We start from the raw sequence: 25,548 nt of genomic DNA, 5'->3' as shown, positions 1-25,548 counted from the left end.
AAATGTATCTGAATTGAATTGAGCCTGCGAAGATGCTGGTTTTGCCTGCTCACCGCCGCCATTTGGCGACAGTACTGCTTTCAACTCCTGTCAGTCGTTCATAGACTTTGCTCCAGATGCCCGGAGTGACATCCCGTGCAGCCTTGCCGCCGGCTGATTGTGGACGGACGTAGAACTGAGTAGGATTTGGCCTCAGTAAACCACCTCGTTCGACTAGAGGACCGAACCATTCGAAGCTTATAGGTCGCAAGTAGCTCTTGACGGGTCTAGTATTGGCCAATTTCAGAGACAACGAGTCGGCAAGGGTCGTCATTCTCATGAACCTCAAATCCAGCATTGCGTCTGCTGGTAGACTTTGCGCGTAGGCCATGGCTGCCTTGGGGGAATGTTGAGCTGATTGTGGCAGCCTGAGAAAGATCTCCGTCACCATCGGCCTCAGTGTCCAGTTCACGAAGGCAAACGGCACGAAGCCTGCCAGCCATACTGATATCACCTGTCAGTCACGGTCGAGAACGCCCAGGAGTAAGTACATACAGCTAGCAACAACCAGGAATGAGCTTCCATTCATCCAGTGAGCCGGCGCAACTATAACGGTAACGAAAAGCAGGCCCAGAATCGCCGTGAAACGCAAGAACGTGATGAAGTAGATTCTGCCATTTCCTGCGCTGTATATTCGTAGCTTTTGCTTGTATACTGTCTTATGTTAACCTACATCCCTCTCGCTCTTGAGTTCGGTCTACCTTGTGGCTCGGCTCGAGGAGGTAGCCTTCGCGTGAGTTGTTCGATTTGTAATCGTTCTTTGGGTGACAAGGTTAAGTTGGGAGTGATCTCAGCCTTGGGTATGACCTTCAGAGGTACCTCGACTCGTCGGCCAGTGTCGAGTGATTTCGCTTCGTCGCAGCTCGGGACGAGACCTTTGCTCGTGGACTCTTTGGCGGCTGCTTTGGCGGCCGCTTCCTTCTGTGCCTGCAATTGACTGTGTACTACCTGGATGGGCAGCTGATCCTTCTTCTTGCTAGGAGCTGATTTCTTGAACAGAGGCCGAAAGGTGCTAAATTGAGTCCTTTTGCTCGCTGCATGTTGCCTGGAGCATGCCTGGAAAGCCGACCGGACCTTAGCAACAAGTCCAGGCGGTAGGCTTCTCATTGATTTGTTCTTGATGCTGCTAGCAGGAGTTGGGAGGTACAGTCTGCCTTCACTGCCCGCAGTCGTGCTTCGTTTCCAAAATTTGGCCGACGCGGTCGCAGGTTCATGAACTTCTCCGCACGCGGTTCTGAAACATCGAGGAAACTGCGCCGAGAAGATTTGGTGACAAGTCCAACTACTCTTACAACTCATCCAGCCCCGAGGTATCCAGACTCTGTGATCGTTGTGTCCAGAGTCATGTTATGTTCTTGTGCCTCTTGATCTTTTCGAAAGATGTGGCGGTGGCCGATGAAATGGCTGTTGACCCTGACATTCCTCTTTCTCAATGCCGTGGCATACTCACCACTGTCCGATGATACCATACTGAATCGACTTCCTCGGCCGGATACCGCTGACTTTGATATACGGACCGGAAACCTACTGGCACCCATCTTGATCCCTCGAGTCCCGGGTACAGCAGGGTCTAGACAGGTGTTGCAACATTTCGTGGATTTCTTCCGCAATTCCCTGCCTGACTGGACTTTGACTTTCCAGAATTCAACATCCAAGACTCCTACACATGGAGACAACGAGGTTCCTTTTGTCAACCTGATTGCGACAAGAGATCCACCATGGTCAGAACCAGGCAACGTCGGCAGGCTGACCTTGGTGGCACATTATGACTCTAAGTACAAGCCCGATGGATTCATTGGCGCGACCGATTCTGCTGCGCCATGTGCCATGCTCATGCATGCAGTCCGAGCGATCGATGCCGCCCTGACAAAGAAGTGGGAGTCAGTTCAAGCACAAGATGACATAGATCTCGATTTTGAGGAGGACAAGGGCATTCAAGTCCTGTTTCTTGACGGTGAAGAAGCTTTCCACAGTTGGACTGCCACCGATAGTATCTACGGCGCTAGATCGCTTGCTGAAGAGTGGGAACATACGATGCACCCAGCCACGAGCATTTACAAGAACTACTTGGACTCAATCGACCTGTTTGTGTTGCTTGATCTTCTCGGCTCCCCAGAGGATCTTCCCATTCCGTCATGGCAACATTCTTCTCACTGGTCGTACGTGAAAATGGCAGACGCGGAGGAGAGGCTGCGCAAGCTCGGATTGTTCAAAAGCGATTCGAAAAGAACGTGGCTTGCAGACAAGGACAAGAAAGAGACCGACGTATTCAACAGTTACATCATGCAAGACGACCATATTCCCTTCATCGCCAGAGGAGTCCATGTCTTGCATCTCATTCCTGCTCGTTTCCCATCCGTCTGGCATACTATGAGAGATGACGCCGAACATCTCGATGTCAACGTGGTTGAGGATTGGGCACTTCTTACCGCTGCTTTCGCTGCCGAATATATGGAACTGGAAGGCTATTTCGAGGCACCCAAAAAGGTCAAAAGGAACGAGAACATTATAAGCAAGACTGAATTATGACAACGACAGCGCTGAGCTGTTGTTCTCACGACAGGCTTCGAAAGAGCTGAAACTCCAACTCCTGTGGGTTGCATTTGTGGGCTACAAGAGGATCATATCCACGATTTCTCACATCGCTCATCTGCGTTGAATTGACCGACATTCGCCATACGCCCTTGGAGGGTATGTGGCTTTGTGGTATATCGCGAAATCCCTTCTGCCCGGACCTCGCCGACGCGCACTGACGATCAAGCCATATCTGAGTCTCACTGGTCTTTGGTCAGACGCAGGCAGATGAGCGCCGTACGGGCTCATCAAGGCAGGCTGCTAGCAAACGAGCGCACTGTGCAGGAAGTGACTGTGATGATGCCACAGAGCAGACCCATGCCGGTCCAGGAATCCAACTATACCTAGGGCCTTCTCGGCGAGCAAATTTGGGCGCTTAACGCGCCCAGAGATTTGTTTTTTTCTCTCCTGGGCGATAGCCATCGGCGACATTTGCGCCCAACGAGGGGCATGGCGGTTTGTGCACCAGGGCCCCTGTTTAGTCCGTCGACGGCGTAAAATAGAGTGCAAGCTATGCTTGAAATGGGATGGCTCGCATAAAATCGTATAAGCGTATCGCTCAAGGATTTATAGAGGTCTAGATATCCGTAAATCTTTGGGCGTAGCCCTTGTCGTTTTTTTACGATTTTTAGCTCTCGCTACTATTATCGTTACGCCCTTATTTTATATAAACCTTCTCTTTTAGATATTCTTTAATAGCGATAATATTAATATTAAGGCTACTCTTAGCCCTACTACCCTTATCGACACCCCTAAAAAAAGTCGAAGTAAATCGTCGAAGTAAAGAGATCTAAAATATAACTAAAGCGAAAAAATAGAGAAGTTCTACTTAAATCTATTAATAAAAAGTTTACTAAAGAGAGAAAATAATATTTAGCTAGATAGTTTCTAGAATTATTACTATTAATACTTTAAGAGCGCGAGTTTTCCTAAAATCTTCGTTAAATAGCTTAATTCTAAACGAGTAATATTATCTAAGAAATAAAGAATATAAAAGTCTCTCTATAATAATAGTAACTAAGATTTTAATAAAGCGACAAGTATATTAATAACGAATAAAAAAATCTAGATAAATACTATTTATATTAATTACTTAAATTATACTAAATTCTTTTACTATAATATTTTAAGATAGCGTAAAAAAATAAAGTTAATTTACTTTAATATATATACTATAGATAAATTTATAAGAGAGCTAAATAATAACTTTACTTTAAAATTAATTAAAATAAAGTTATCGTCGTTATTAATCTTAACTAAAAAAGCTAGATAATCTATAGTAATATTTACTTTTAAAAAAGCTTATAAAGGTAATTAGATAGCTAATAGTTTTTAAATCATTATAGATAAATTTCTTAGTAAGAAAATAGTTAAAAATATTATTAAGTTACTTAATAAAAAGACTAACGATATATTTAACTAAAAGTATATTATCGCTATTAAGATTATCTCTTAAAATCTTAGTACTTAATATATCTTAAAGTTAAAGAAAAGAATAGTATAATTATAAAATAAAATAAAGAAATTTATAAAATAAAGAGAAATATAAAATTTATTAATAAAGAATTCTTTAAAATTTAATATTATCTATCTTAATAATAGCTCTATTATCTATTATTTTTAAAGGTATTTCTCTCGTACTATCTATATATTAAGAGTAATTATATCTCTCTTATTAATTATCTCTTATATCTCTTATTTTAATTTCTTAAAAGTTAGTTTATAAGAAAAAGAAGAAAATAATATACTAGTAAATTAAAGACGCTTAGTATTAACGGTAGTTTTTTTATTAAATATTGTATAATTTTTATTAAATTTAGCGATAAAGTTAAAGAGATTTATTAGAGTATAAATAAAATAGATCTATTAAGAAGATTAATTAGTTATCTCTCTAAAATTATACTTAAAGTTCTCTTTATCTAGATATTAACGTTATACTTAGACTATCGCTTAAAATATTAAAATTTTCTCTTAAAAATATTAAAGATATACTCGATAGAATTATATAAAAATAAATACTATAGATTAAATAACTTTTTCTATATTTACGGTCTCTTTTTCTTTATATTAGTTTACTTATATAAATAATATTTTATATTAATATATAATATAAATATAAACTAATAGTTATAGAAACTAGTATCTATAAAATAATATCTATTAATTAATAAATAAAATCTCTTAATTAAGATATATCTAAAAATAATAATATTATATATAGATTCTTTATATTTAATATAGATAAATATAAACTTTATAGTATCTAAATTATATATCACGAAGATATTTTATAAAAGCTATTTCTTTTTATTTCTTTATTAAATTTAATTCTAAAAAGATATAAATATAAATATATAAGTCTTATCGATTACGTTATAAATATCTATAAAAAACTAATATTTAAGATTATTTTAGATAATCTTAGCTAATAGATTAAGCGCTAACGATTATACTATCTCTTAAGTATATAGAGATAAGAGAGTATCGAGGATCTAATAGAATAACTTTGAGATAGTATTAGAAAAGCGTTTAAATACTTTAAAGATAATTATCTAGCTAACACTAAATTAATAAATATATATAAAGATAATAATCTTTTTATTTTAATCTATATATTATAAAAATAAACTATTTTTTTTATAAAAGCTAATTACTTTATTAAAAGTCTTAATTAATATTCTTAATTAACGCTAAAATAACTTAAGGTAATAGTATTAAAGACGAAGTTTCTTTAATTTTAACGATAAACGAGAAGAACGAGAGACTATAGTATCGAAGTACTAAGTAATAGCGGTAAGAGAGAGAATAAGTATAAGCTCCTTATCGTTTATATCGTCGGTAGCGGCGAGGTTAAGAGGAGAAGATATAGAGAGATAGTTAAACGGCCCTATAAACTACTAGAGATAGCTTTATAAAATACAATAATAGACGACGTTAAGAAAACACTAAAAATCGCTATATAAGACGCGATTTCGTAACTACGCGGGGGACGGCAACGTAAGTCAGTTTACCCAAAATTATGCACCAGGGTACCCTGTCATGCTTACTACACTAGCAAAATAGGTGCAAACCTAGCACTCCACGCGTTGTGCGCCCAGAATTCCTGGGCGCCCAACTCGCCGAGAAGGCCCCTAGTTTCGTGGAAATGCAGGGCCTTCTCGACTGAGGACTCCGCCAGAGATCCCAAGACAGAATTTCTAGCCATTTGACGGATCGTGATTACGGTGTTGATGCCAGAGTCCAATTTCATTGAACCGCCATGGCGGACTCTGAATTGCAGCGGGTTAGTTGGGTCTACTTTGGGGCATGATGGTATTCTGATGGGCAAGACGTAGACTATAGCCTCTGTGAAGGACGCAGATTCAGCTCAAGACGCGTTGCATCTTCCTCGTCTCAGCGGCGCATTGCTCGGTCAAATCAGATTTAGATCGTTTGCTGGCCATGAGATCGATACGGTCCATGATTGATAGAAGTCAACTTTTGATACAAAGCTCAATGCCTTGTTTCCTGTTCCCCCAAGCACGAGCCGAACGACTTTTCATTCTACCTTGGTCCTCAGTCAAAACGCCTGTACCTTAAATATTTGCTAGCCACGAGGCTCATGTTCCGCATCCACTCTATGCACAATTGATATCCCCTGACAGCATAGCATCTCTCATGCCTTTTTTAAGTCGAGCTTCCTCCGCCGTTCTGCATCTCTGTACCGCTACCATGGCCACCTGCGATGATTTTCTCCAGCTCAGCCCTCTCGCCAGACATCTCCACCATCTCTTTGAACACTCCGCCCTCTTTGGCCATCAAGTTCTTCGGCTCATCGTACTCGAGCACCTTGCCCTCACCAAGCACCAAGATCCGATCGAAATCCGCAATCGTACTCAACCGATGCGCAATGACGATCAACGTGCTGTCCGTGAACTCTTCCCTGATCGACCGCTGGATGAGGGCGTCCGTCTGCATATCGACTGCACTCGTAGCCTCGTCCAGAACCATGATCTTCGGGCGCGACACGATCGCTCGCGCCAGACACAGCAACTGCCGCTGACCCTGAGACAGATTCAAGCCTCCCTCGGAGATCTTGCTCGACAGCGACTTGAAGATGTTCGTGTTCGTATCTCTCACACCGTCTCCATCAACCACGGGCGTCACACTCCCACTGGGTCCACTTGAAGCCGACGACACCAAATGCACTCTCGCCAACGCCTCCCTCAACTCTTCATCCGAATGCTGATCAAAGGCGTCCAGATTGCTTCGGACCGTCCCCGAAAACAACACCGGATCCTGCGGGATGATCGCCAACCGTGACCGTAGATCATATAACTTGATCTTCGCGATATCCACGCCATCAATCAGTATCCGGCCCGACCTCGCCTCCAGGAACCTGAACAAAGCCAACGTGAGACTCGACTTGCCAGCGCCCGTCCGGCCGACCACGCCAACCCTCTGATTCCTCTTGACACTGAAACTCAGACCCCTCAGCACAGGCGGCAGATCGTCCGCATACGCAACGACCAGATCCTGCACCTCGAGGTTGCCCTCAGTCGGCCAGGCCGCGGGGGCATCGACGCCGCCCTGCTGCTCGATCTTGATGTTCGAGTACTCGACAATTCTCTCCGTGGCATTCATGTCCAACTCGACATTACTGTATTGGCGAAGGAACCAGATGACGCCTTCTGACAGACTCAGCGCAAAACTCAGCGCGAACCCGGCCAGACTCGAGTCGATGGTCGTGATACTCACAATCAGCGCCGCCGTCACGCACGCGAACACCGCACCCACCATGTTCAACCGCCAGCCCATCCAGCGATTAAACAGCCACAGATGCCAATATGCACGAGTGTGCCGGTCGATGCGAGCGAACATCTTGTCCAGATACGCGTCGGATTTGTCGAAGGCTCTTATCGTCCCGATCCCCATGAGCACCGACCCGAACTGCTCGAACACAGGGGACTTGGCGTTCGATTCGAGCCTCTTGACCTCCCGTGCACCCGCGAGATACCGGATGGCGTAGAACATGCAGATGCCCAGCAGAGCGGCCGCGAAGACGATCATGAAGGGCGACACAAACAAGCCCGCAATGACGACGGACAGCACGTGCATCATGTTGTGCAGCATGAATCCCAAGTCCATGCTGATCCGGCTGTCGAGCATGTTGAAATCGGATGTGAACCTGTTCAAAATGCGGCCCAGGGGCACCGTATCCAGCCAGCGTAGCGGTGCGCGCAGGACGGCGAACGCGAGGTTCTCGAACAGGACCTTTGACGCGCGGATCGAGGCGACGAAGACGTAGAAATAGCGTACCGTGCCGATCAGCCATGCTACTAGCGAGATGGCGAGGTACACGCCCAAATAGTACCGGAGGTTGGGGTCGATCGCGGTGTTTGCCAGTTCGGAGGAAATGTGCTGATACGCACGCACACCGAATGAAGGTGGTTGCTGCACAAGGCGGCTGATGTCGAAGACATTGGGATTGGTCTGCATGAACAATGGATCGGATTCGGTCCGATACGACCTCGTCCACACGCTGATCCAGTAGGACCGGGCGAGGTACACGACGATCCAGACGCCGAAGATCAAGAGGACGAAGAACCAGTAACCGAACCCTCCGCAGGCGCGGATGTACGCGGCGTAAATTTGGAACTTGATCGCGCCCGTCTCGCGCTTCTCGTCGTCGGTGAACTTCTTGGGCTTCTTCGCCTCGTCTGCGCCAGGTTGTCCGGCGTGTGAGCGGCGACGCGCCAGATCCTCGTCGTCAATGTTGGCATCGCTGAGCGCAGACTTCCGGCGGGACCGGTTGCTGAACATCTTTTGCAGGCCGCCGCCATCGTCGATAGTCAGGGCTTGCTCGCGGTCGACTTGCTCCTCGTCCTCTTGCACTTCGACATCCTGGGCGAGGATATGATTTAGTTTGCCTGTGCTCCGGAGGTCTTCTGTTCGGCCCGCTTCTTCGACCGTGCCGTTCGATAGGAGGACGCTGTAGTTTGTCCTGGGGAGGCACAGGGCGACGTGGTGCGTGACCAAGATCCTTGTGCGACCCTGGCCAAGGTCACCGGTCAATGCCTGTTCGAAGAGATGGCGGCCGACATGTGCGTCGACGGCGGAGAAGATGTCATCGAGAATGAGGATCCCTGCTCTTGAGTACAAGGCTCGCGCGAAAGAGACTCGCCATTTCTGGCCGCCGCTGAGATTGATTCCATTGGCACCGATGTCGGTTAATTCGCCGTCCTGGAGCATTTCGAGATCTTTGGTAAGTGCGCATGCAGAAAGAGCTTTCTGGTACCGATCATTGTCTAGCGGAAGGCCGAATAGGATATTTTCGCGGATAGTGGCGTTTTCTATCCAGGGTATTTGCGCGACAAAAGCGACGGAGGAGTCAATGATCCAGTTACCTTTGTTGGCGAGCTCATCGTGTCGTTGATCAGCTGGCGGTGGCTTGGGCACAGTCAGAGTCCCAGCGAGCACTTCAGCCTCACCGATAATGGATGCAAGCATTAAACTCTTGCCAGAGCCGGTGCGGCCTGAGATCACGCTTAACTCCTTCTTGGGGAATGAAAGGTTGAGGTTGCTCAATGTGAATTGCTGGTCCTCCTCTTCTGGTCGATCGGATGGCCAAGCGATGGTGGCATCCTTGAACGAAATAGTGTCACCTGGCTTGCTATACTCCGTCCGTTCTGGGGCATCAAGATACTCTTGGACCCGGTTTGCCGAGACCATAGCATCAAGCAAATCCGTGACCATTTCCGGGATGACCGCTAATGTCATCTCGATTGCTTCAAAGACTGAAATGGTCGTGAACGCCACTGATGCCGTCAATTCTTTGTAGATTAGAGCGTATGTTGCAAGAGAGATGGCAGCAAGCATGACAGGTCCAAAGATCCAGATACTGATCAGAGTCGTATCATAGACGAAAACTTGCCATTGGGTTTTCAGCTCCTTTCTTCTCGTCTCAAGGATCTTTTCGTACCAGTTTCGTTCGAGAGCGCTGAACTTGATTTGCCGAATGCCTTGCAACGCTTCGGTCACGACCGCCATCTTCTGATCACGATGCTTCATCAGGTTGTCTTGCGCATTTGCGTATCGTTTTGCTGCAATGATGTTGATTGGTGTTACGATAGCTGGAGCTGCCAGACCGGCAAGTAACGGGATAGGCCCGATCAATTTCGAGAGAAAGCTGAAAGCAAAAATAAGCTGGATGGCCGAACCGAGGAAGATGTAGTTGTAAGCCGCAAAGTCTGCGATTCTCTTCGAATCAACGCCAACAAGATTAATCGTGCTTTGTCGAGACTTCTGGAAGTCTTCGTCTTCGTCCTCGTCGCCCTCGGGGGTGCGGTCTTCTCCTTTCTGACCGGCGTTTTTGTTGACGACAATCTCGCCATTCAAGGCTTCACCATTACCTTCCGCCTGCTCTTGCTTCTTCCCTGCGCCTTTGACATCCTTTCGTCTGATTGCTTTACCAAACACCACGGCGGAGAGCTGTTCGTAGACGGGGACAGCGAGTTTCATAAAAACGACAAAGAACATCCAAGCTTCTAGCCATGAGGAGAAGGTGACAGCTGCTCCCAATCCAATGACTAGGAGCCAGGCAGTCATGCCGAGGTTGGCACCTTCATCTCGAGCTTCGAGAGCACGCAGAATAAAGTAAAGCGCGATCTGTGGCAGAAAGTTCGTGAAGGAGCAGATTGCCTGGAAAGTCCACTGCTGAATAAATGCCCACTTGTGCGACCAAAAGATGCTTTTCCAAAGCTTGTTCTTCTGTCCGGCTGCTTCAAACCTTCTTCTCAACTCTCGCGATCGAATTTCGTGGTCGATCTGGGGCAGGTCGTCATAGTCAAGGCCCTTATTCTTTGCGGCGAAAGCCAGGACCGACGACGGCCAAGAAAAGGTGAACTTCCCCAGCACCGACACAGTGTTCTGACGGTCAACGACACTCTCGTTATAGTAGACGTCGGGTCGCCGAGGAATGGAAAGGCTTGCGAAGACGAGGAGTATGCCTGCAACGAATTGAATGATTGATAGCGTAAGATGAGCATTTCTCGGAAGTGGACGGACTTGAGAAGCCCATAATGAGATATTCTCAACAGCTACTGCAACGGCGATGAAGCAGCTCGATATCCCGGAGCAAATTCCCAGGTTGTAGCGCTGCAACGATGATGGTGTCACAAAAACAGCCACAGCCTGGAACAGCACGAGCAACTTGCAGGTGTCAGAAAAAGCCGCTCCCGAAATGACAAATCTGACTTACCCATGTCCCGAATTGAAGCCACTGTTCGATGGTCAGAGACAAATCCGGGCGCGTGGTGGTCAAGACAGCTGTAGCTAGAGCGTCGAGACAAGCCACAATCGAGATTAATATTAGGAGTAGTCGTGGTATGAGATCGGAAAAGGCTTCTTCAGACTCTTCGGTAGCTACACCATCTTTGTCTTCGTACCGGCTAGAAACATGTTGATATTGATCCTTCTTCGCGCGCAGTTTTGCGACGAGCTTGTAGCCGGCCGGGATTGAAAGAAGTGCCACAGCCACCAGGCATGCTATCGAGACAGCGACAGAGCCGGTGGTGTGATGCGCAGCCATGATGGATTCCCCAAGCGATCACGATGTCAAAAGGGTCGAATACATCATGTCCTCGATATCACTTCCTGGAGCAAAAGGAAAACGAAAAATCCGTGTGGAATAGGCCTAATGTTTGATATTCGACCGAAGTGGCGGGCGTATGACGATGGCTTTTGTTAACGGTGGAGATCGAGGATTTCGTGGTTTCCACGTCGTGACAAGAGGTAACGACACTTCGAAGATTGAATGAACAGAGATTGAGGACACGAAATCTGTTCTCGAGTCGTTATAAAATTCGAAAAATTAAGAGTCGTCGTTCTCGGGAGGAAGCATAATACGAAAGTCCCAATATATGGGTAAATCCACAAACTGAAACATGCAGGTAGCTACCTCGAGGCTACCTATTCCGGGCCTAGGTAAGCAATTCTCCCACTATTGTCATTGGCAAGTTCTTAACGTCTCCCTAAGGCGTTCTGCAAATGAGTCACTGCGTTACTCATACCTGTGGACGGGATGCTACGTGCATGAAAGGGCAAAGTAACATGCTATGGATTTCTTGAGGACGTCTTCATCAGATGTTTACAAGTAAAAGGATATTTCGTTGCATGTATGATAGTGGAAGTCCATATACATTGATCAAACTGCCAGTGCTGATACAATATCGCCATCTAAAGGCAGAGTCACATTTACTCTGAATCAATAATCACCACCTCCGCTTCTGCCTCTCCTATGCTCTCCACCTTGAGCATATCATTGGCATTGATGTGAGTCACATATGCACCATCCCCCTCATTCAATACTTCTCGTCCGTCCAATCTGATCTTGGCCTGCCCGCCCTTCGTTTCAGGGAAATGGATGTACACTTTTCTATCCGACTTGGAGCTGACAGCATCCCCGCCACCGACCATATAGGTGAAAGCACTGCCTGGGGGTATGATGCCTGCTGAAAATACAATGTCGGCATGGATAGGGATGGTGCCCTCCCGGGCAGGGACTGCAGCCTTCTCCTCTTCCAATGTAGCATCAGGTCCCGCCTTCAATGGAGTAATGATGGTCACAAAGCCTTTGCGCTTGTCTTCCTCCTTGAAGGTATTGGTGTGATATGCGGGCGGCAGGTTTCTCTTCCAAGGTAAAGCCCATATTTGAAGGAAGTGTGTCCACTCCTTCTTCCCTTGGCTATCTTCGTTGAACTCGCTGTGCGAAATGCCCCTGCCTCCAGTTGTGAATTGGACATCACCACGCTGTAACCGGAAGAATTTGTCTTTGTCGGTGCTTTCGGCGCCCTTCTTTAGCATCGAGTCACGATGTGTCAATTCTCCAGACAGGACATAGCTGAAGATTTCGGCATTCTGATGGAAGTGTGTTGGGAATCCTTCTCCTGGTTCGACGCGATCTTCGTTGAGGACGCGGAGAGATCCAAACTGCGTGTATCTCGGATCATACCATCCCGCAAAGGAGAAAGTGTGTTTTGTCTTGAGCCAACCGTGGTCGGCACCTCCTCTTGTCTTTGAGGGTCGAGGGACGATTTTGGTATGCGATAGAGTGGACATGGCAGCTTTCAAGGTGTTTGTTGTTTTCATAGATTGTTCTGTGGCTGTGTTGGTATTGTTGCTGCTGAGCATGTAGACTGCTCTTATTGCTGTGATTAGGACTGTTACTGTAATGATGAGTGTGGTTTTTGAATGGATCAAGTCGGGCAGCATCGAAGAGGAAAGAGAGATATATACTTAGACCTGTGAAAAGCGAAAAGAGCTAGATCATGGTGGAGGAGACGAGAAGCTCCCAGTGAGGATTATAGACGGTTTGGTCATGGATTTGTTGCAATTGGAAAATGGGTCGTGATGGGTGACAGGTTTACCAATTCTTGTGTAAGCGAAGAAGAGCTGCGGAACCACACACCCAGAGTACCCGTACGAGCTCGTGTGAAGAGGCGCAGGGAGAAGAGCCAATCGCGTAACTCGTTAGTCATCAACCCCACATTGTCTATCACTCAAATGATCCATGGACATCTTCACCTACGGATTAACCCCAATCAATGCTGCACTCAACACCTCATTCCTGCTGCTATCCACTTCCCAGTCACTCGAATGTACTCTTGATGAAGAGACAACGACCCGCTACGAGTAACATCATCGAAAATCCCTTCGTCAAGCCAGAAAATCAGTCTTGGGAAATCTCGCCGCCAGCATCGCTAAACAGATCGATCTCTCCCCCACCAACCAATCCCCGACGACGCACTAAGCCAGCCTTCAATTCCATACCCACCAAGTCGGACACTGCAGCCGTAGAGGCAGGTGAAGTCGAGATCGATGACCATGTCACATTCTTCTCATCTAAACTCCTCGCTGCAACGCGACCCCAGATCGAAGGACAGCCTCGGCTGGACCATAACGAATGGCTAGACCTCTATCAGAGAAACCTCAACGATAGAGGTCACCACTTCGTTGTACACCAGCACGATCATCCAGTCGCTGGCACCCATTATGATCTTCGCCTGCAATGCAACTCGACCAGCTCGATCAGTTTTGCAATCATGTACGGCCTACCAGGAGATCCCAACAGCAGGAAGTTGAATCGCAATGCCACCGAGACCAGAGTCCATAATCTGTGGGTGAGTTTGCTTCACGGTTTTGACAGCTCCAATCCCCGGCCTGGCCATGCTGACAACTTTTCAGAACCATCTCATCGAAACAGCCTCATACGAGACCGGGACTATGCTTCTCTGGGACACTGGCGAGTACGAAGTCCTCCAGGATCCTCAGTCCAACAACGACAGCAACACCGACTCGGATTCCGAACCTGATCTATCTAGCATCGAATCCGAGCCTGCGAAACTCCATCGCGCCTTTCAATCCCGCAGGATCAAAGTCCGACTTCACGGAACTCGTCTCCCGAAAAACTACACCCTCAACTTCCGCCTGACACACGAAAACAATAGACTTGCCCAGCCCGAACCACCAGCATTCAAACGCCGCAAACGCTCCCAGCCGTCCACCACTACCCGCCGGCAAACTCACGTCGAATCGTCGGACTCGGATTCGGATTTGGACTCTACGTCAGGACCCAGTCGTCCGTCAACGCACGATCAATCAAGCCAGAGCTCCTTTGAAAAGGCCAGAGCAGGCGAGAAGCGCATTCCGAAACTCGGCCGCAGCGTCTCATCCTTACTACGCACGACGTCCCCACCACGCCCATCACGAAAACCTCCTGGCCTTGAACATCAACCTTCAAGTTCCCTCTACACATCGACGGCGACAGCGACAGTGACCGCTACTGCACCTTCCTACTCTAGCGACCTCGTCACTCCTAAACGAGACAAACCTCAGGACGAGGTCGGGGCAAAGCACCAGACCACCTCCACTTCCACTTCCGCCTCCACCACCAACACTGCCACGACTGCACACCAACCCGACGACGTACCCGAGTCCAAAGAAGACGAAGAAGTCCAGATCCGTCTTCACAACGCCTACCCCGGCGCAACGAACAGCATTGTACGTTTCTCCTTCTCCTTCTCCTTCTCTTCCTCCCTCCTACTCTCCCTCTGCCCTCCCTAGGCGCACGTGTCTCGTCCCTGTCCCGACCCTGTCCCAAACCACTTTCCCCTTGTTTTGGCACTGGACCAATATTGTAATAATAACGACACAACTCGCAGAACTCCATCCACCAGCGCAAATGGTTCCTCTCTCTCGAGCGAGAGGCCTGCGGCTTCCGACCGACCAATCGTATCGAATTCGGCCGGCGGGTCTGGGAACGACCGCGTCTACGTCAACCATCATCTTCTTCTCCAGCAAACGAGCAAGTCCGAGTCCAAGGCCACGGGCAAGGACAAGGGCAAGTCCAACTTGGCGGGTTTCCTTCGTTCTACGTCCGTGGGCGGGATTTCGAGACGAGTGTCCTCACGGGTCGTCTCGCTGCGGATGTAGCCCAGGACGAGGGCCTTGTCAATTATAAGCCGAGAGGTGGGTGGAAGGCCGTTACGGATTGATTCTTGGACACGGTAATTTCAGCTGGAATGAGTTCGACATGTGATGATGTCTTCAATTTTAAGCTTAAGCTCAAGCTCGTATCTTGAGTTTTAATGCCAAAAGGCTTTATTTGAGCATGTTTGATAACTGCCAGGTAATTATATATTCGACAGTATTTTCTGTTCACCACGCACGTGTCCCGTTCCAAATCGCTTGATGCATATTAACGCCGAATAGACAATCCATCCCAAAACACACAAAACCCCTCGCCGACTAGACTCGCCGAAACGGCTTTACACATGCTGCGGCCTGAACGGCTCGTACGCCGTGCCTCGTTGATCGGCATACCCACCTGGCCGTGGGCCGAATGTATTCAGCGGCACACCCTGCTGATCACTCGGGCCCAGATACGGGCTCCCAACACGCTCGTACGTGTACGGGGTCTTTTCCGCCCTGGTTTTTCGCGCCTCGCGACTCCCCGGGTTGTAGGGGCTCCGACCACTGCAGCAGCAGACGCTGAGTAACCAAAAGAATCCGGCGCCCACAGCGAACGCCGTGCCAATCCACGTGACACTGAGCACCCTTGTGCCGACGGTACTTTTGATGCCGTAGTCCTTCTTGAGCGTCTCATTCAGCGCACCCTTGACCACGATGTACACTGCCGTCGCGGTGATGCTGGCGCCGAGAACGAGCAAGCACATGGCCGCGGCGCAGAACGTCGTGAAGAACGATCCCCACCTGCTGAAGACGGCGGACACGCCGACCAGCAGCGTCACGCAGGCCGCGGTGAGAGCTCCCACGTACAAGTAAAAGATGGCTTTGCTGGCAGAGTGGTACACGTCCAAGCCATCGCGGAAGGACTTGGGAAGGTAGTCGTCGATATTGACGCCGGTGTCGTTCAGGCCCCAGACCTTGATCGGGTTGAACCAGAAGTAGGCTTGCGGGTCCGTGCAGTTGGCGTATGTGTCGTCGCCGTTCCAGCTGCAGTAGCTGCGCATGTAGACCGTGTAGTAATCTTTCATTCCCAATGACTGTTTGGCCGCTTGAAGAGCTCCGCCCAGGACGGTCTCGTTGCTGGATGTACCATCACCGAGGAGGTTTGCGGAGGAGGTCAGGGTTATGTTTGTCAAGTCGATCTATGCAGCACGGTTGTGTCAGTCTGCGAGCTCGCCCAAAAACCAGAAACGGGTGACTATGTAATGCTGACCTTGAGAAAATATAGATCGTCCACCGTGTTGTTGCGGTCAAACGTGCCCGCCAGGAAGACTAGTACTAGGCATACTAGTACGGCGATGGAAAGGAGAAATGGTGCTGTGATACAGCACACACGGCCCGCCGAGACCATGATGTGTCTGGAGTGTAAGAGGTGCCCTTCTGTTCAGGCGAGAGAGGCAGTTCAGGCCAATTCAGCTGCGCCTGTTTCCCTTTTGTGTAGACGAATTTGGAGCAGATGATGCGTTTCAAAGTGATGCGTGCGGGGAAGAACAGGAATACGTCGAAGGCTGTCACACGAGATGGTGTGTGAAGCAGCAGAGTATAATAAGGTGATATGCAAGTATCGTAGAGGGACTGAACAAGGTCGAAGAGGCGTAAGAATAAGTAACTGTTCTTTCGATCCCAAACTCGACGTAACTTGGGGGCCCGTAAGCACTTGAGTCCGGTGTTTGGACTAAAAAGCAACTGGCCACAGCCGCAGCCTTAGCCGCAGGCGAAGCGAAGGGTTTGGAGGTGGTCAAGATGTGGAGCTGATCTGTGAGATCGATGGCTGGAGATTTCCAAAGATGGTCAACGATGAGTAGGAATCACCACTTGGATGTTTGTTTGAGATAAAGAAAGCTGAGATGAAGAGAACGAGTGCTTCGAGATCGATGAATACAGACAGAAATGAATCTGGTCCCAAGACCTTTTAAGGCTTGCTCTTTGAATCGACTGTCAAGGCCAGCAGGATCCCTGTTTGGGTGGCACAGTCGTCGTAGCAGGTGGCTCAGCTTGTGCTCCATATATTCGTGTGCGCCCACGAGATCTTGATGGTGATGGTGACGGTGAATTTGGCAAGTCTGGTCTACGAATTCGGAGAGGCTGAACACCGTATACTACGAGTACCTATCTATGCTTCGCTCCTCGTGACAGCATCCACGATGGACGGCAGCTGGCAATTATCGATTCTTTTTGAAGCTCAACATGTATCGAGCAAGTCTACTACGCCTAAAGTATTGGAGGTCCCTCGTAGATACATGCCAGTCACATGGATGCATTGTACCGACAAGCAGCTGAAAATGTACAGCTTGGCTCCGTGTTGATCGGTTCGCGCAGACTATGCGGTGCCCGACTGAGATCCAAATAAGCGAAGACGAAGTCTTGGTCCCCTCTAACAGAGACTCGAAAAGGTCGTACTGCGTGCGCGGAGTACTTGTAAACCCGTCGAGGCTGAACTCCAATGACCAAGCTATTAATAGTCCTGCCTGGCCAAGATCTCTTCCGCCCAAATCAGCAAAAAGCATGAGCCAACAACCGATCAAGGCCAGTCATGATCCTCTATAGCCGTGCTAATAATGAAGACTACAGATTTGCTGCCAGCCTCAAGAATGGCCACATGATTCAAAGGCCTCGTCCGGCACCATATCATGAGCTTTCGGCAACGTGTAGGATATACGCAACCACAGCCGCGCATGCTGGTCAAACCACGAGTCATTGACAAGAAACATCAGCCACGAGCCGCGTGTTCTGATCTGCTTCCATTATTTCATTATGCTATTGACTACAGTAACAAAGGTGACTCGTGCCTTCAACTCGTGTCTGTCCGCCTGTTTCCCTATCTTGATTCAGATCGACCCTAGCTGGTTGGGCATGTATTGCTGATTTGTTCTGAAGATGGAGAGAAACGTGGCGAACAAACACATCCTCAACGACAGGCAATCCTCATATCGTCCAAAGACCTTAACTCAAACAAGACACATATCGATTAGTGCGCGTCACGGTCACGACTCCTGCCTGCGCCAACCAAGAACCGAGGGTATTTGTCTTGACAAATCGCAGCATTTCCATCACGCAAGCGTTGACACGATTTCGATCTCGCTCAGAAGGGCTCGTTCGAACGATTTGGCCCGGAGGGACATCTAAGCGGGCACCTGATGTTGACCTGTTCTCATTGTCAGTACGTCTGCGCGAAATCGGCGTCCGTTGTGGCAGGCTCACCATTAGCACCTTCATGGTGTTGCTCCTCTCCCTCTTCGTCCTCCTCATCTTCTTCCTCTTGCTCGTACTCTCCGTGCTGTCCAGCGGGAACCCAGCTGTCGCGGTCATCCTTCATGGGCTGGTCTTGACCGGCTAGGTCAACACCACCCTCGCGCTTGGCGGCGTTCTTTCTGCGCTGGCTGAGATTGCGCGCGCGGGTGGAAAGCTTGGACGCCACTTGAGCGCGGGATGACACCCAGTTGGTCAAGGCATCCTCGCAGTCCTGGATAATAGCCTTGGAGGCCTCGTAACCGTCGTAGGCCTGACGGGTCTCGCCAGGCGTGACCGGGGTATCATCAACCAACTCGAGCAGATGCTTGCCGTATCCGGCAATGATGGCCACCTTTTCGCTGTGCTCACGAATGGCGTCGAACTGGTAGGTGAATGCTGCCTTGAGCTTCTCACGGGTAATGTTCGAGAGTTGAGCCTCGGCGACAAGAGATTCGGCTTCGGCACGGACGAGTTCCTGCTCCAGGACGACAATTCGAGGGCTGTTGGGCTCCTTGTACTTGAGCTGAGCAATTTGATCGGTGATTTTCTGCTTGCGGTCTCGGGAAGGCTGAACAGAGGCTTCGATATTGCGAATGGACTTGATGGTCACACGGTATTGGTCATATCGGTCCACGAATTGATCTTCGAGCTCGCCCATTTCGTAGATGAGAACACCGAGCTTGTCAGTGACGTCGCTGACATCCTCGTCGCAACCTTCACCCCACAGAGACAATTGTTGCTGCATAACAGGATTAGAGAGATGTTCACCCCAATGAATTACCCGGGACTTACAGCCACTTCCATCCGTTCGCGTGCTACCAGCTCCATACTGCGCATGACGTTCTTCTCCATCTTGACGAGCTGCGAGAGTTTCTTCGCGAGATCTGGGCCAAATGCACCAGCCGTTCCTTTTCTGAAGGCATGTCCTAACTCGCCGTCAGATGGGGAGGTGTACCAAGCAGTGGTCTCACGTACCAAAGTTGGAACGACCGAACAGACGGCCGCCCTTGGTGGAGGACGGAGGCGGAGGAGGGTTCTCGATCTGAGAAGCAGTAGGAGCGCGCGATTGGCGCATAGAATATGTGCGGTGCATCTTGAGTGATTGTAGTGTGGCAGTGAGAGGAGGAGGAGGGGCTCGTGCTCAGGTTCGATTGAGCAGGCGAAAGGCGAAAAGAGGTTGGTGATAGGTCTGAATGCGCAAGACAGGGTGTTAGCAGAGTCAATTCGAAGCTCGAATACTGCAATCAGACTTCGAATAAAAGTGACTGCGGTGGTGAAGGAGTTGGAGAGTAAAAGGAATGAATGGCGCCGAGGAGTGAGAACGGAAAGGTGCAAGTTCAGCAAGATGAAGGTGAAGGTGAAGGTGGCCCCAAGGTGGATTGAGATGACGTGCCGGATGGGAGCGGGAGCTGGAAAAGATGGGCAAATGCATCCAGCACCCAGCACAGGGCAGCGGGCAGCGGGCAGCGGGCACCCACAGGCGAACAATCGCCCATGCTCGATCCATGCAGGCCCTGCTGCTAGCCTAGCGAACCCCAAAGCATCAAGCCCCCGTGTCAAGCCACCTTTTTCCAGCTCGTGCCATCCATGCACAATAATACATCGAACAACAGCTGTTCCACAAGTCACCCCATCAATAATCTCGCCGTCCAAGTGTCATGTCTTTGTTCGGTGGTGATGATGATGGAGCCCGCCGCAACAACGTCATCGTAAGCGCCGCTGACTCGTACCACAGTACTGCCTCTGCAACAAATACAACAGGCAAAGCAAAACAAAGAAGTGTCAACTTACCAGAGATCAGCGTATGTGCCACTTGTGGGAGAGACGAGGTGGAAAAGATGATTCAGCCGGCGCAGGTACAGAAGATATTTCGAGCTATGGGATGTTGGAGCTTTGGAGCTGCTGCAGCTAGTCGAGTAACGAGTTGTTATGAGTACGAAGTATGACGCTCTGAGAAAAATGGATGGGTATGGCAACGGCTTAGGCTTAATAACCGCTCACGATGCAGGTTGTGTGGCTTGAATCTGGTCGTCAAAGCAACAAGCCGCTCACGTCATCGACACGCACCAGCTGGGAGCTACACTCGGGACACTGGAGCTATCACTGTCAGAAAGAAACCGAGCACCACCAGGAAAGAAGACGACGGAAGAGCCAATTCAAACTCAGATTCCACATGCATCCATAGTCGACCTCGAATTTCTACTAGAGAATGGAGTCCTGGGGATAGCGCACGCACCCGTGTACACACAAGCTGAACATCTCAGTGCGATCGGTGACATCTGCACAGCCTAGTGATCAACGCAGCAAAGGTCCAGTCCCGCCAGCAAGACTCTCGCAGATTTTCTCCCACCATTGATGACGATCAGGGGAGCTGCCCCGTCCCATGGCGAATTAAAAGTATGCACGTCAATGGGCCACTGCGACCGACCGGAAATGCCAGCTCTGGACCATCGGAGCCTTAAAGCTCTCCACTGCCATCACCACTGCCGCGTTCTCGACTTTCATTCTTTCTTCTGGTTTGCCAGGCCAGCTGCTGTGCTCTTCCACCAAACCTCTTATCATGCGGCCCAATCTTTCTTTTACGAGCCTTCACCATCTGAACTGTGCCTGCGCGGTCCCGTCTATTCTCAAACGTTTGCGAATCCCTTTGGCCCGGCCTCCGTCCGGATCGGTCCCTGCCTGCTTGTGTCCCGGGCCTGGTGGCCTCGTGAGTATTCTGTGACTTATGACCACGCGCATAGCCTCTCGTTCTCGTCGGCAAGCGCTCCGTAGATTCAGGTTCGGATTCATCGTCTGAGTCCTCGTCAACCTCGCCTACGTCGTCCGACATTTGGCTATTACTTTCGTAGTCCGAATCCTCAGAATCCCCGATTTCGGGGGCTTCTGGAACTTGCGCTCGCTCATCTGCAGAGCTGTCGCCAACGCCGTCCATGGTCGCATTTCTAGTGCGGTATGAGGTTCGAGGGCTTTCCTGCATGGGCCTCTTGCGCTTCGGATGGCGAGTCAACAATGGAGATTGACTGCTGTCCTCTCGGATCTGGTTCGCCTGTTCCTCGGTCAATTTGTTGGCTCCTGTTGTCCTGGCAATGCGTTCAGATGCCATGGGAATCAGCCTCCTGGCATTGGCTGGTCTTTCGCCGGGTTCCCAGAAATTCTTCGTCACCGACTCTGGATAGTTGTAGTTGTACAGAAGTTCCTCGCCGGCTTTGATCAATCGCTTAGCGAAAAGTCCTAGTCGCACCACTCCATTGCACCATAGCTTCTTGGGTTCAACATTGATGTATTCGTCCAGCTGGGAGTTGTTCATAAACCTCATCTTGTTGCCATGGTTTGAGGCATCGATTTCTTGCCCTTTGTTGATGATGAAGAGATACTCTTGGTTCAACACATGATACATTGCTCCTCGTCGATCACCTTCATTGATGCTGATAATCTCGCCGGTATACTCGCCGATAAAATCACCGGCCGCAATCTCGGCTCTGCTGTAGAGGCCATAACCTTGTACTTGACTGGGTGCTTTGGTGGTGGGTGCCGGTAGGCCAAGCTGAATCCGGTTGTTCTTGCAACGGCCCTTTCGAATGTCCTCGTTGTACTTATTATATGAATCCAACACTTCGAGCACGCCACATTTGCCGCACAAGAATGGATCGCACTCACGGTTGTGCGTCCAACAGTCACATCGACTGTCCTTGAAACAGATTTTGTTTCCACGCATGGTGCACGTACATCCGCGGAAGCGTCGTTTGCAAGAATCACCACATCCGCACATTCGCTCGCAATGTATCTTGCTCTTCGAGCAGGAACATGCTGGATTGTTGTAGCACGGCCCGTCATGAGAACACGGTACAAAGGCTTCCCGGAGGTCCAGTTCGGCGCTTCTTGAAGTGTCAATGTTCGGTGGCGGCTTCTTCCTCTTGCGCATACCTGGATGGTTCGAGAGTCGCTGAGCATTACTACTGTCAGACATTACCTCCCCATCCACGCTCAGGTGAGCTTTGCGCGTTAGGCGCCAAACCATGTATTCAAAGATCTTCATGCAACCGACATCCTTGACAATCTGTGCAATGAGGCACGGTCCCCGCTTGTTGTTAAGATAGAATTGTAGCCCTTTATCAACCACAAGTTTTTGAGACTGTGATTGAAATGGTTGGAACTGAAGGTCCAATATCTTGATATTGCGCCTTTTGGTGGCATCCCAGAAACAGGATGGACCGCAAAGATCATCATCGTCCAAGATATGCCGGCTCTGGACAACTGCACGACTGTCACCACCAATACTGCCATCTGCTTGTCGACCCAGTATTTGTCCCAGTGTCAAGGATGGTTCGACGCAGAAGAGCCCACAAACATGTAGGTCGGTCTTGACCTTCTCCCGAACGGGGAGGGTAGTGAATTTCCGTAAGTTGTGGTCTCGCTCTTCGTCGTTGATAAAGGCGGTGAATTCTTCGGAGTCCTTAACTCCATGATCTTCATCGGCAGGTTCCTCGTATGAACCATGTTCGGGGCATTGATGGCGGAAGCATATGACGCAGAGGCTAAGGTCTTTGCTGCGTTCCGCTTTGGGGTCGTCATAACGTGGCTGTAGAAGTCCACCCGCGGCCACATGCCATAGACTGACTCCGGTCTCCTCATGAAAAGCATAGGCGGCCAGTCCTGCAAGCACCAAACTGTGATCATCTGGCTTTGGTAGACTTCTGAACGTCTCACTGAAATGCATGCATCGACTCTCCGGATCAGCAAGCCCACAGGTTCTGCACTTGTTCCTTTGCTCTGCTTCCCACAAGTCTGACCAATCTCCGGTGACTTCACGATCGGGATCAAAGTGCCCTACAGTGAAGTAATACAGCACATCACTGGCCTTTATCCTGAGATACGAGAACAATTCCTCCGCCCACGGCTTCCAGAGCCAGACCTGCTCCTGGCAGTTTCGCTGAGCCAACAGACTATCGTAGTTGTTTTTGAACCTCTGCTCGCGCTCTGCATACTTTTCGGTAAATTCGGGATCTTGTATTTCATCTTCTGCATCGTATGGTCTGTATTTGGCGGTTCGATAGCCCGGCGCCAGCAAACTGGCCGACACTCTTCCAATGGCCTTATACTTTGGAAGCATTGTCCCGCCGGTGTAAAAGGATGTCTCGTCAGTCGGAATCACCTGCAGTTTCTTACTCTGAGGTTTAGCAAATGCCGCTAATTCGGCTTCACTGGCAGATCTTCTTTGCTTAGTGAGAGCTGCGAACGGATCCGCTGCCACTGACTCCGTCTTTGGACCGGAGTGCATTCTTGTGTCCACTAACGCCTGTCTCAAATCGGCCTGCACTGATTTCTCACGCCATGAGTGCAGGTCTTTTCGCAAATCCTCCAGAATGGCTTTGATTGTCTCAATCTTAGGTTCAACGCGAGCTGTTTCCATAGAACCACTGGATTCATCAGATGTGTAACTCTCGTCCTCAAGTATGGTGTCATGGCCACTGACTTGTCCGTGACCGTCGGGTGTCGCCTGAGGTCTAAGGTCGGCTGCATTGATCTCTTGGGCCTGCCTACCTAGCACTTGTGCTTGATCAGGCACATTATCGCGTTCGGAATCCCTGAATAATGGTTCTCTTTGCCGCACGCCTGGGCCTTCGGTATCGTGCTGCATGGTGTTGGGAGCGGTTGCCTCGAAGTTTCGTGTAAGAGGATTGGTTCTCTCTTTGCTTGACAAAGCCTCGCATATTGGAGGAGAAGTCTGCGCACTGGATGGAGCGACAGTGTTATTTGACCGTGGCAGATTCAGAGACACTATCTTCGACCGACGTAAGTCAGGCGAATGCCTAGCTGCATAAGAGCATAAATCTCCACGTTGTCTGCAAGCGGTGCAAGGTGACAACCCATCGCACTTTGATTTGACACGATTGCAGTTAATACAAGCCAGAGTTTTAGATCCACTGTTGGGTTCATTCTGGACAACATGACTCGTTGTGCTCGACGAGCTGCGGGCGATGATATTTCGCTCGACGATATTTCGCCGCTCGATGATTTTTCGCTGCAAATCGTTCACCGCGTCTGTTGAGGCGTTTTGGGGCTCCTCTTCTAGATTGTCCTCGGTCGAGTCCGGAAGACCTTGGTTGGAAATGCTCTGTAGTGTGCGCCTCACCGAATTTTGCAGTGTCTGATTAATTATAGGTGCAAAAGTTTGGTTGAGAGTGGTTGAAGGGCTTCCTAAATTAGCCTGTGTTGGTCCACGACGTAGATCTTCGCGAGATCCTTGTCGAACGGGAGAGTATCTGGGAGAAGATGTTGGTGTCTCGAGACGAGGTCCACCAGGAATCGAGGCACTTGTGGATCCTGTCCGTGTTTCGACGTCGCCGCTCGCACGGGTCTGAGGCGTCCGACTCCGCGCATCGACGTCTTGTTCGCGCGTAACAGGATCGCGCATTGCTGCGAGCAATGCATTATATGGCCGTGGTCCGAGGTGAACGGCCTCAAAGAAGGCATTTGCGGTGGGCATGGGTCGGGAAAGTGAAGCCTGCTCGTTGCCTCTTTGCAGCGGATTTTGCGTTGCTCGTAGTGACGGTGTAGTTTGCGTAGATGCAAAGGAATTTGGTGACATCTGGTTCGTCTGGCGCCATGGGTTGAAGGAATGATCACGCACAATTTCATGTGTCAAATCTATGTCAACTTTACGGTTGCGTTTCTTTCCGGCCGCTTCATCTTCAGAGTCGCTCAAGACAATGGGATCGATCTCATTGCCGTTGAAGGTGGTCGAGAAGGTGTTCGAATTCCGTTTCTGATGGGGTGCTGACGCTGACCCTTGCGGGTAGTCGCTCAGACGTTGATTTGCTCCATCATAAGGAATTCGATTCTCCTGCCCCGGTCGTCTCGGGTGTGATGCTTTAGGCAACCCGGTATGAATGTCCATCTTTGATCATTCCTATGTGCGATGAACTGTCAACTACGCGTCGCAAGACGCGACTTAGCGAGGCGCCGGTTTGACAAGTGACGCTGTGCATGTGAATTGCATATTGTCGACGCAGCCATGCGAGAAATTAGATGATTTGGAAGAAAACGCCAGAACGAACGATGGCTAGTCCGCTGAAAGTGCTTTGGAAGTTCAAAGTTGAGGATGGGTGAGGACAGTGAGAACAGTGAGGATCAATTGAGGATGCCAAATCAGATGGCACCAGATGGCAGCAGGGGGCACCCAATCGCTAAGAGTGG

The 25,548-nt window shown here is 49.3% G+C and overlaps 8 protein-coding genes across 12 annotated transcripts; 2 read left to right on the top strand and 6 right to left on the bottom strand.

The window, feature by feature from the left end:
- Positions 1-49: 49 nt before the first annotated feature.
- PV05_02029 (uncharacterized protein) lies at positions 50-1,146 on the bottom strand (the record flags this gene model as incomplete). Its single annotated transcript, XM_013467102.1, has 3 exons — positions 50-483; positions 535-693; positions 741-1,146. 3 exons carry the CDS (start codon positions 1,144-1,146, stop codon positions 50-52), a joined length of 999 nt encoding a protein of 332 aa, XP_013322556.1.
- A 205-nt stretch (positions 1,147-1,351) lies between these two features.
- Positions 1,352-3,180, top strand: PV05_02028 (uncharacterized protein). Its single transcript, XM_013467101.1, has one exon. It carries the CDS (start codon positions 1,420-1,422, stop codon positions 2,566-2,568), a length of 1,149 nt encoding a protein of 382 aa, XP_013322555.1. The 5' UTR covers positions 1,352-1,419; the 3' UTR covers positions 2,569-3,180.
- A 2,907-nt stretch (positions 3,181-6,087) lies between these two features.
- On the bottom strand, positions 6,088-11,477 carry PV05_02027 (uncharacterized protein). Its single transcript, XM_013467100.1, has 2 exons — positions 10,853-11,477; positions 6,088-10,803 (listed from the first exon to the last, which is right to left on the bottom strand). Exons 1-2 carry the CDS (start codon positions 11,180-11,182, stop codon positions 6,280-6,282), a joined length of 4,854 nt encoding a protein of 1,617 aa, XP_013322554.1. The 5' UTR covers positions 11,183-11,477; the 3' UTR covers positions 6,088-6,279.
- A 256-nt stretch (positions 11,478-11,733) lies between these two features.
- PV05_02026 (uncharacterized protein) lies at positions 11,734-13,020 on the bottom strand. Its single transcript, XM_013467099.1, has one exon. It carries the CDS (start codon positions 12,862-12,864, stop codon positions 11,848-11,850), a length of 1,017 nt encoding a protein of 338 aa, XP_013322553.1. The 5' UTR covers positions 12,865-13,020; the 3' UTR covers positions 11,734-11,847.
- A 178-nt stretch (positions 13,021-13,198) lies between these two features.
- PV05_02025 lies at positions 13,199-15,317 on the top strand. Of its 2 annotated transcripts, XM_013467098.1 has the most exons (3): positions 13,199-13,772; positions 13,837-14,652; positions 14,814-15,317. In XM_013467098.1, exons 1-3 carry the CDS (start codon positions 13,260-13,262, stop codon positions 15,144-15,146), a joined length of 1,662 nt encoding a protein of 553 aa, XP_013322552.1. In that variant the 5' UTR covers positions 13,199-13,259; the 3' UTR covers positions 15,147-15,317. The 2 variants fall into 2 exon arrangements, with proteins under 2 accessions (XP_013322552.1, XP_013322551.1); XM_013467097.1 differs by having other exon boundaries at positions 13,837-15,317.
- On the bottom strand, positions 15,197-16,992 carry PV05_02024 (uncharacterized protein). The gene is made up of 2 exons (XM_013467096.1): positions 16,334-16,992; positions 15,197-16,262 (listed from the first exon to the last, which is right to left on the bottom strand). The coding sequence occupies exons 1-2, from the start codon at positions 16,469-16,471 to the stop codon at positions 15,420-15,422; spliced, it is 981 nt and encodes a 326-aa protein (XP_013322550.1). The 5' UTR covers positions 16,472-16,992; the 3' UTR covers positions 15,197-15,419.
- Positions 16,993-17,798: 806 nt separating this feature from the next.
- PV05_02023 lies at positions 17,799-20,305 on the bottom strand. Of its 4 annotated transcripts, XM_013467092.1 has the most exons (5): positions 20,143-20,305; positions 19,327-19,540; positions 19,144-19,277; positions 18,322-19,090; positions 17,799-18,265 (listed from the first exon to the last, which is right to left on the bottom strand). In XM_013467092.1, exons 2-5 carry the CDS (start codon positions 19,442-19,444, stop codon positions 18,243-18,245), a joined length of 1,044 nt encoding a protein of 347 aa, XP_013322546.1. In that variant the 5' UTR covers positions 19,445-19,540; positions 20,143-20,305; the 3' UTR covers positions 17,799-18,242. The 4 variants fall into 4 exon arrangements, with proteins under 4 accessions (XP_013322546.1, XP_013322547.1, XP_013322549.1 ...); XM_013467093.1 differs by having other exon boundaries at positions 19,144-19,540; XM_013467095.1 differs by lacking the exon at positions 20,143-20,305 and having other exon boundaries at positions 19,327-20,061.
- Positions 20,306-20,488: 183 nt separating this feature from the next.
- Positions 20,489-25,452, bottom strand: PV05_02022 (uncharacterized protein). The gene has a single exon (XM_013467091.1). It carries the CDS (start codon positions 25,247-25,249, stop codon positions 20,810-20,812), a length of 4,440 nt encoding a protein of 1,479 aa, XP_013322545.1. The 5' UTR covers positions 25,250-25,452; the 3' UTR covers positions 20,489-20,809.
- Between the last annotated feature and the right edge of the window lie 96 nt (positions 25,453-25,548).

Source organism: Exophiala xenobiotica (genome assembly GCF_000835505.1).
Source record: "Exophiala xenobiotica strain CBS 118157 unplaced genomic scaffold supercont1.1, whole genome shotgun sequence".
In the NCBI taxonomy this organism is placed as follows: Eukaryota; Fungi; Ascomycota; class Eurotiomycetes; order Chaetothyriales; family Herpotrichiellaceae; genus Exophiala; species Exophiala xenobiotica.
This window is presented reverse-complemented; position numbering and strand designations above follow the sequence as displayed.

Bases quoted from the DNA above. Each gene is read 5' to 3' on its own strand.
- PV05_02027 (XM_013467100.1), bottom strand. From the start codon at position 11,182: ATGGCTGCGCATCACACCACCGGCTCTGTCGCTGTCTCGATAGCATGC. The intron at 10,804-10,852 runs GTAAGTCAGATT...GACACCTGCAAG, and splicing joins GGCTTCAATTCGGGACATGG to TTGCTCGTGCTGTTCCAGGC.
- PV05_02025 (XM_013467098.1), top strand. From the start codon at position 13,260: ATGAAGAGACAACGACCCGCTACGAGTAACATCATCGAAAATCCCTTC. The intron at 13,773-13,836 runs GTGAGTTTGCTT...ACAACTTTTCAG, and splicing joins CCAGAGTCCATAATCTGTGG to AACCATCTCATCGAAACAGC. The intron at 14,653-14,813 runs GTACGTTTCTCC...CACAACTCGCAG, and splicing joins CCGGCGCAACGAACAGCATT to AACTCCATCCACCAGCGCAA.
- PV05_02024 (XM_013467096.1), bottom strand. From the start codon at position 16,471: ATGGTCTCGGCGGGCCGTGTGTGCTGTATCACAGCACCATTTCTCCTT. The intron at 16,263-16,333 runs GTCAGCATTACA...CGTGCTGCATAG, and splicing joins ACGATCTATATTTTCTCAAG to ATCGACTTGACAAACATAAC.
- PV05_02023 (XM_013467092.1), bottom strand. From the start codon at position 19,444: ATGCACCGCACATATTCTATGCGCCAATCGCGCGCTCCTACTGCTTCT. The intron at 19,091-19,143 runs GTAAGTCCCGGG...CCTGTTATGCAG, and splicing joins GCGAACGGATGGAAGTGGCT to CAACAATTGTCTCTGTGGGG. The intron at 18,266-18,321 runs GTGAGCCTGCCA...CAATGAGAACAG, and splicing joins ACACCATGAAGGTGCTAATG to GTCAACATCAGGTGCCCGCT.
- PV05_02028 (XM_013467101.1), top strand. From the start codon at position 1,420: ATGTGGCGGTGGCCGATGAAATGGCTGTTGACCCTGACATTCCTCTTT.
- PV05_02026 (XM_013467099.1), bottom strand. From the start codon at position 12,864: ATGCTGCCCGACTTGATCCATTCAAAAACCACACTCATCATTACAGTA.
- PV05_02022 (XM_013467091.1), bottom strand. From the start codon at position 25,249: ATGGACATTCATACCGGGTTGCCTAAAGCATCACACCCGAGACGACCG.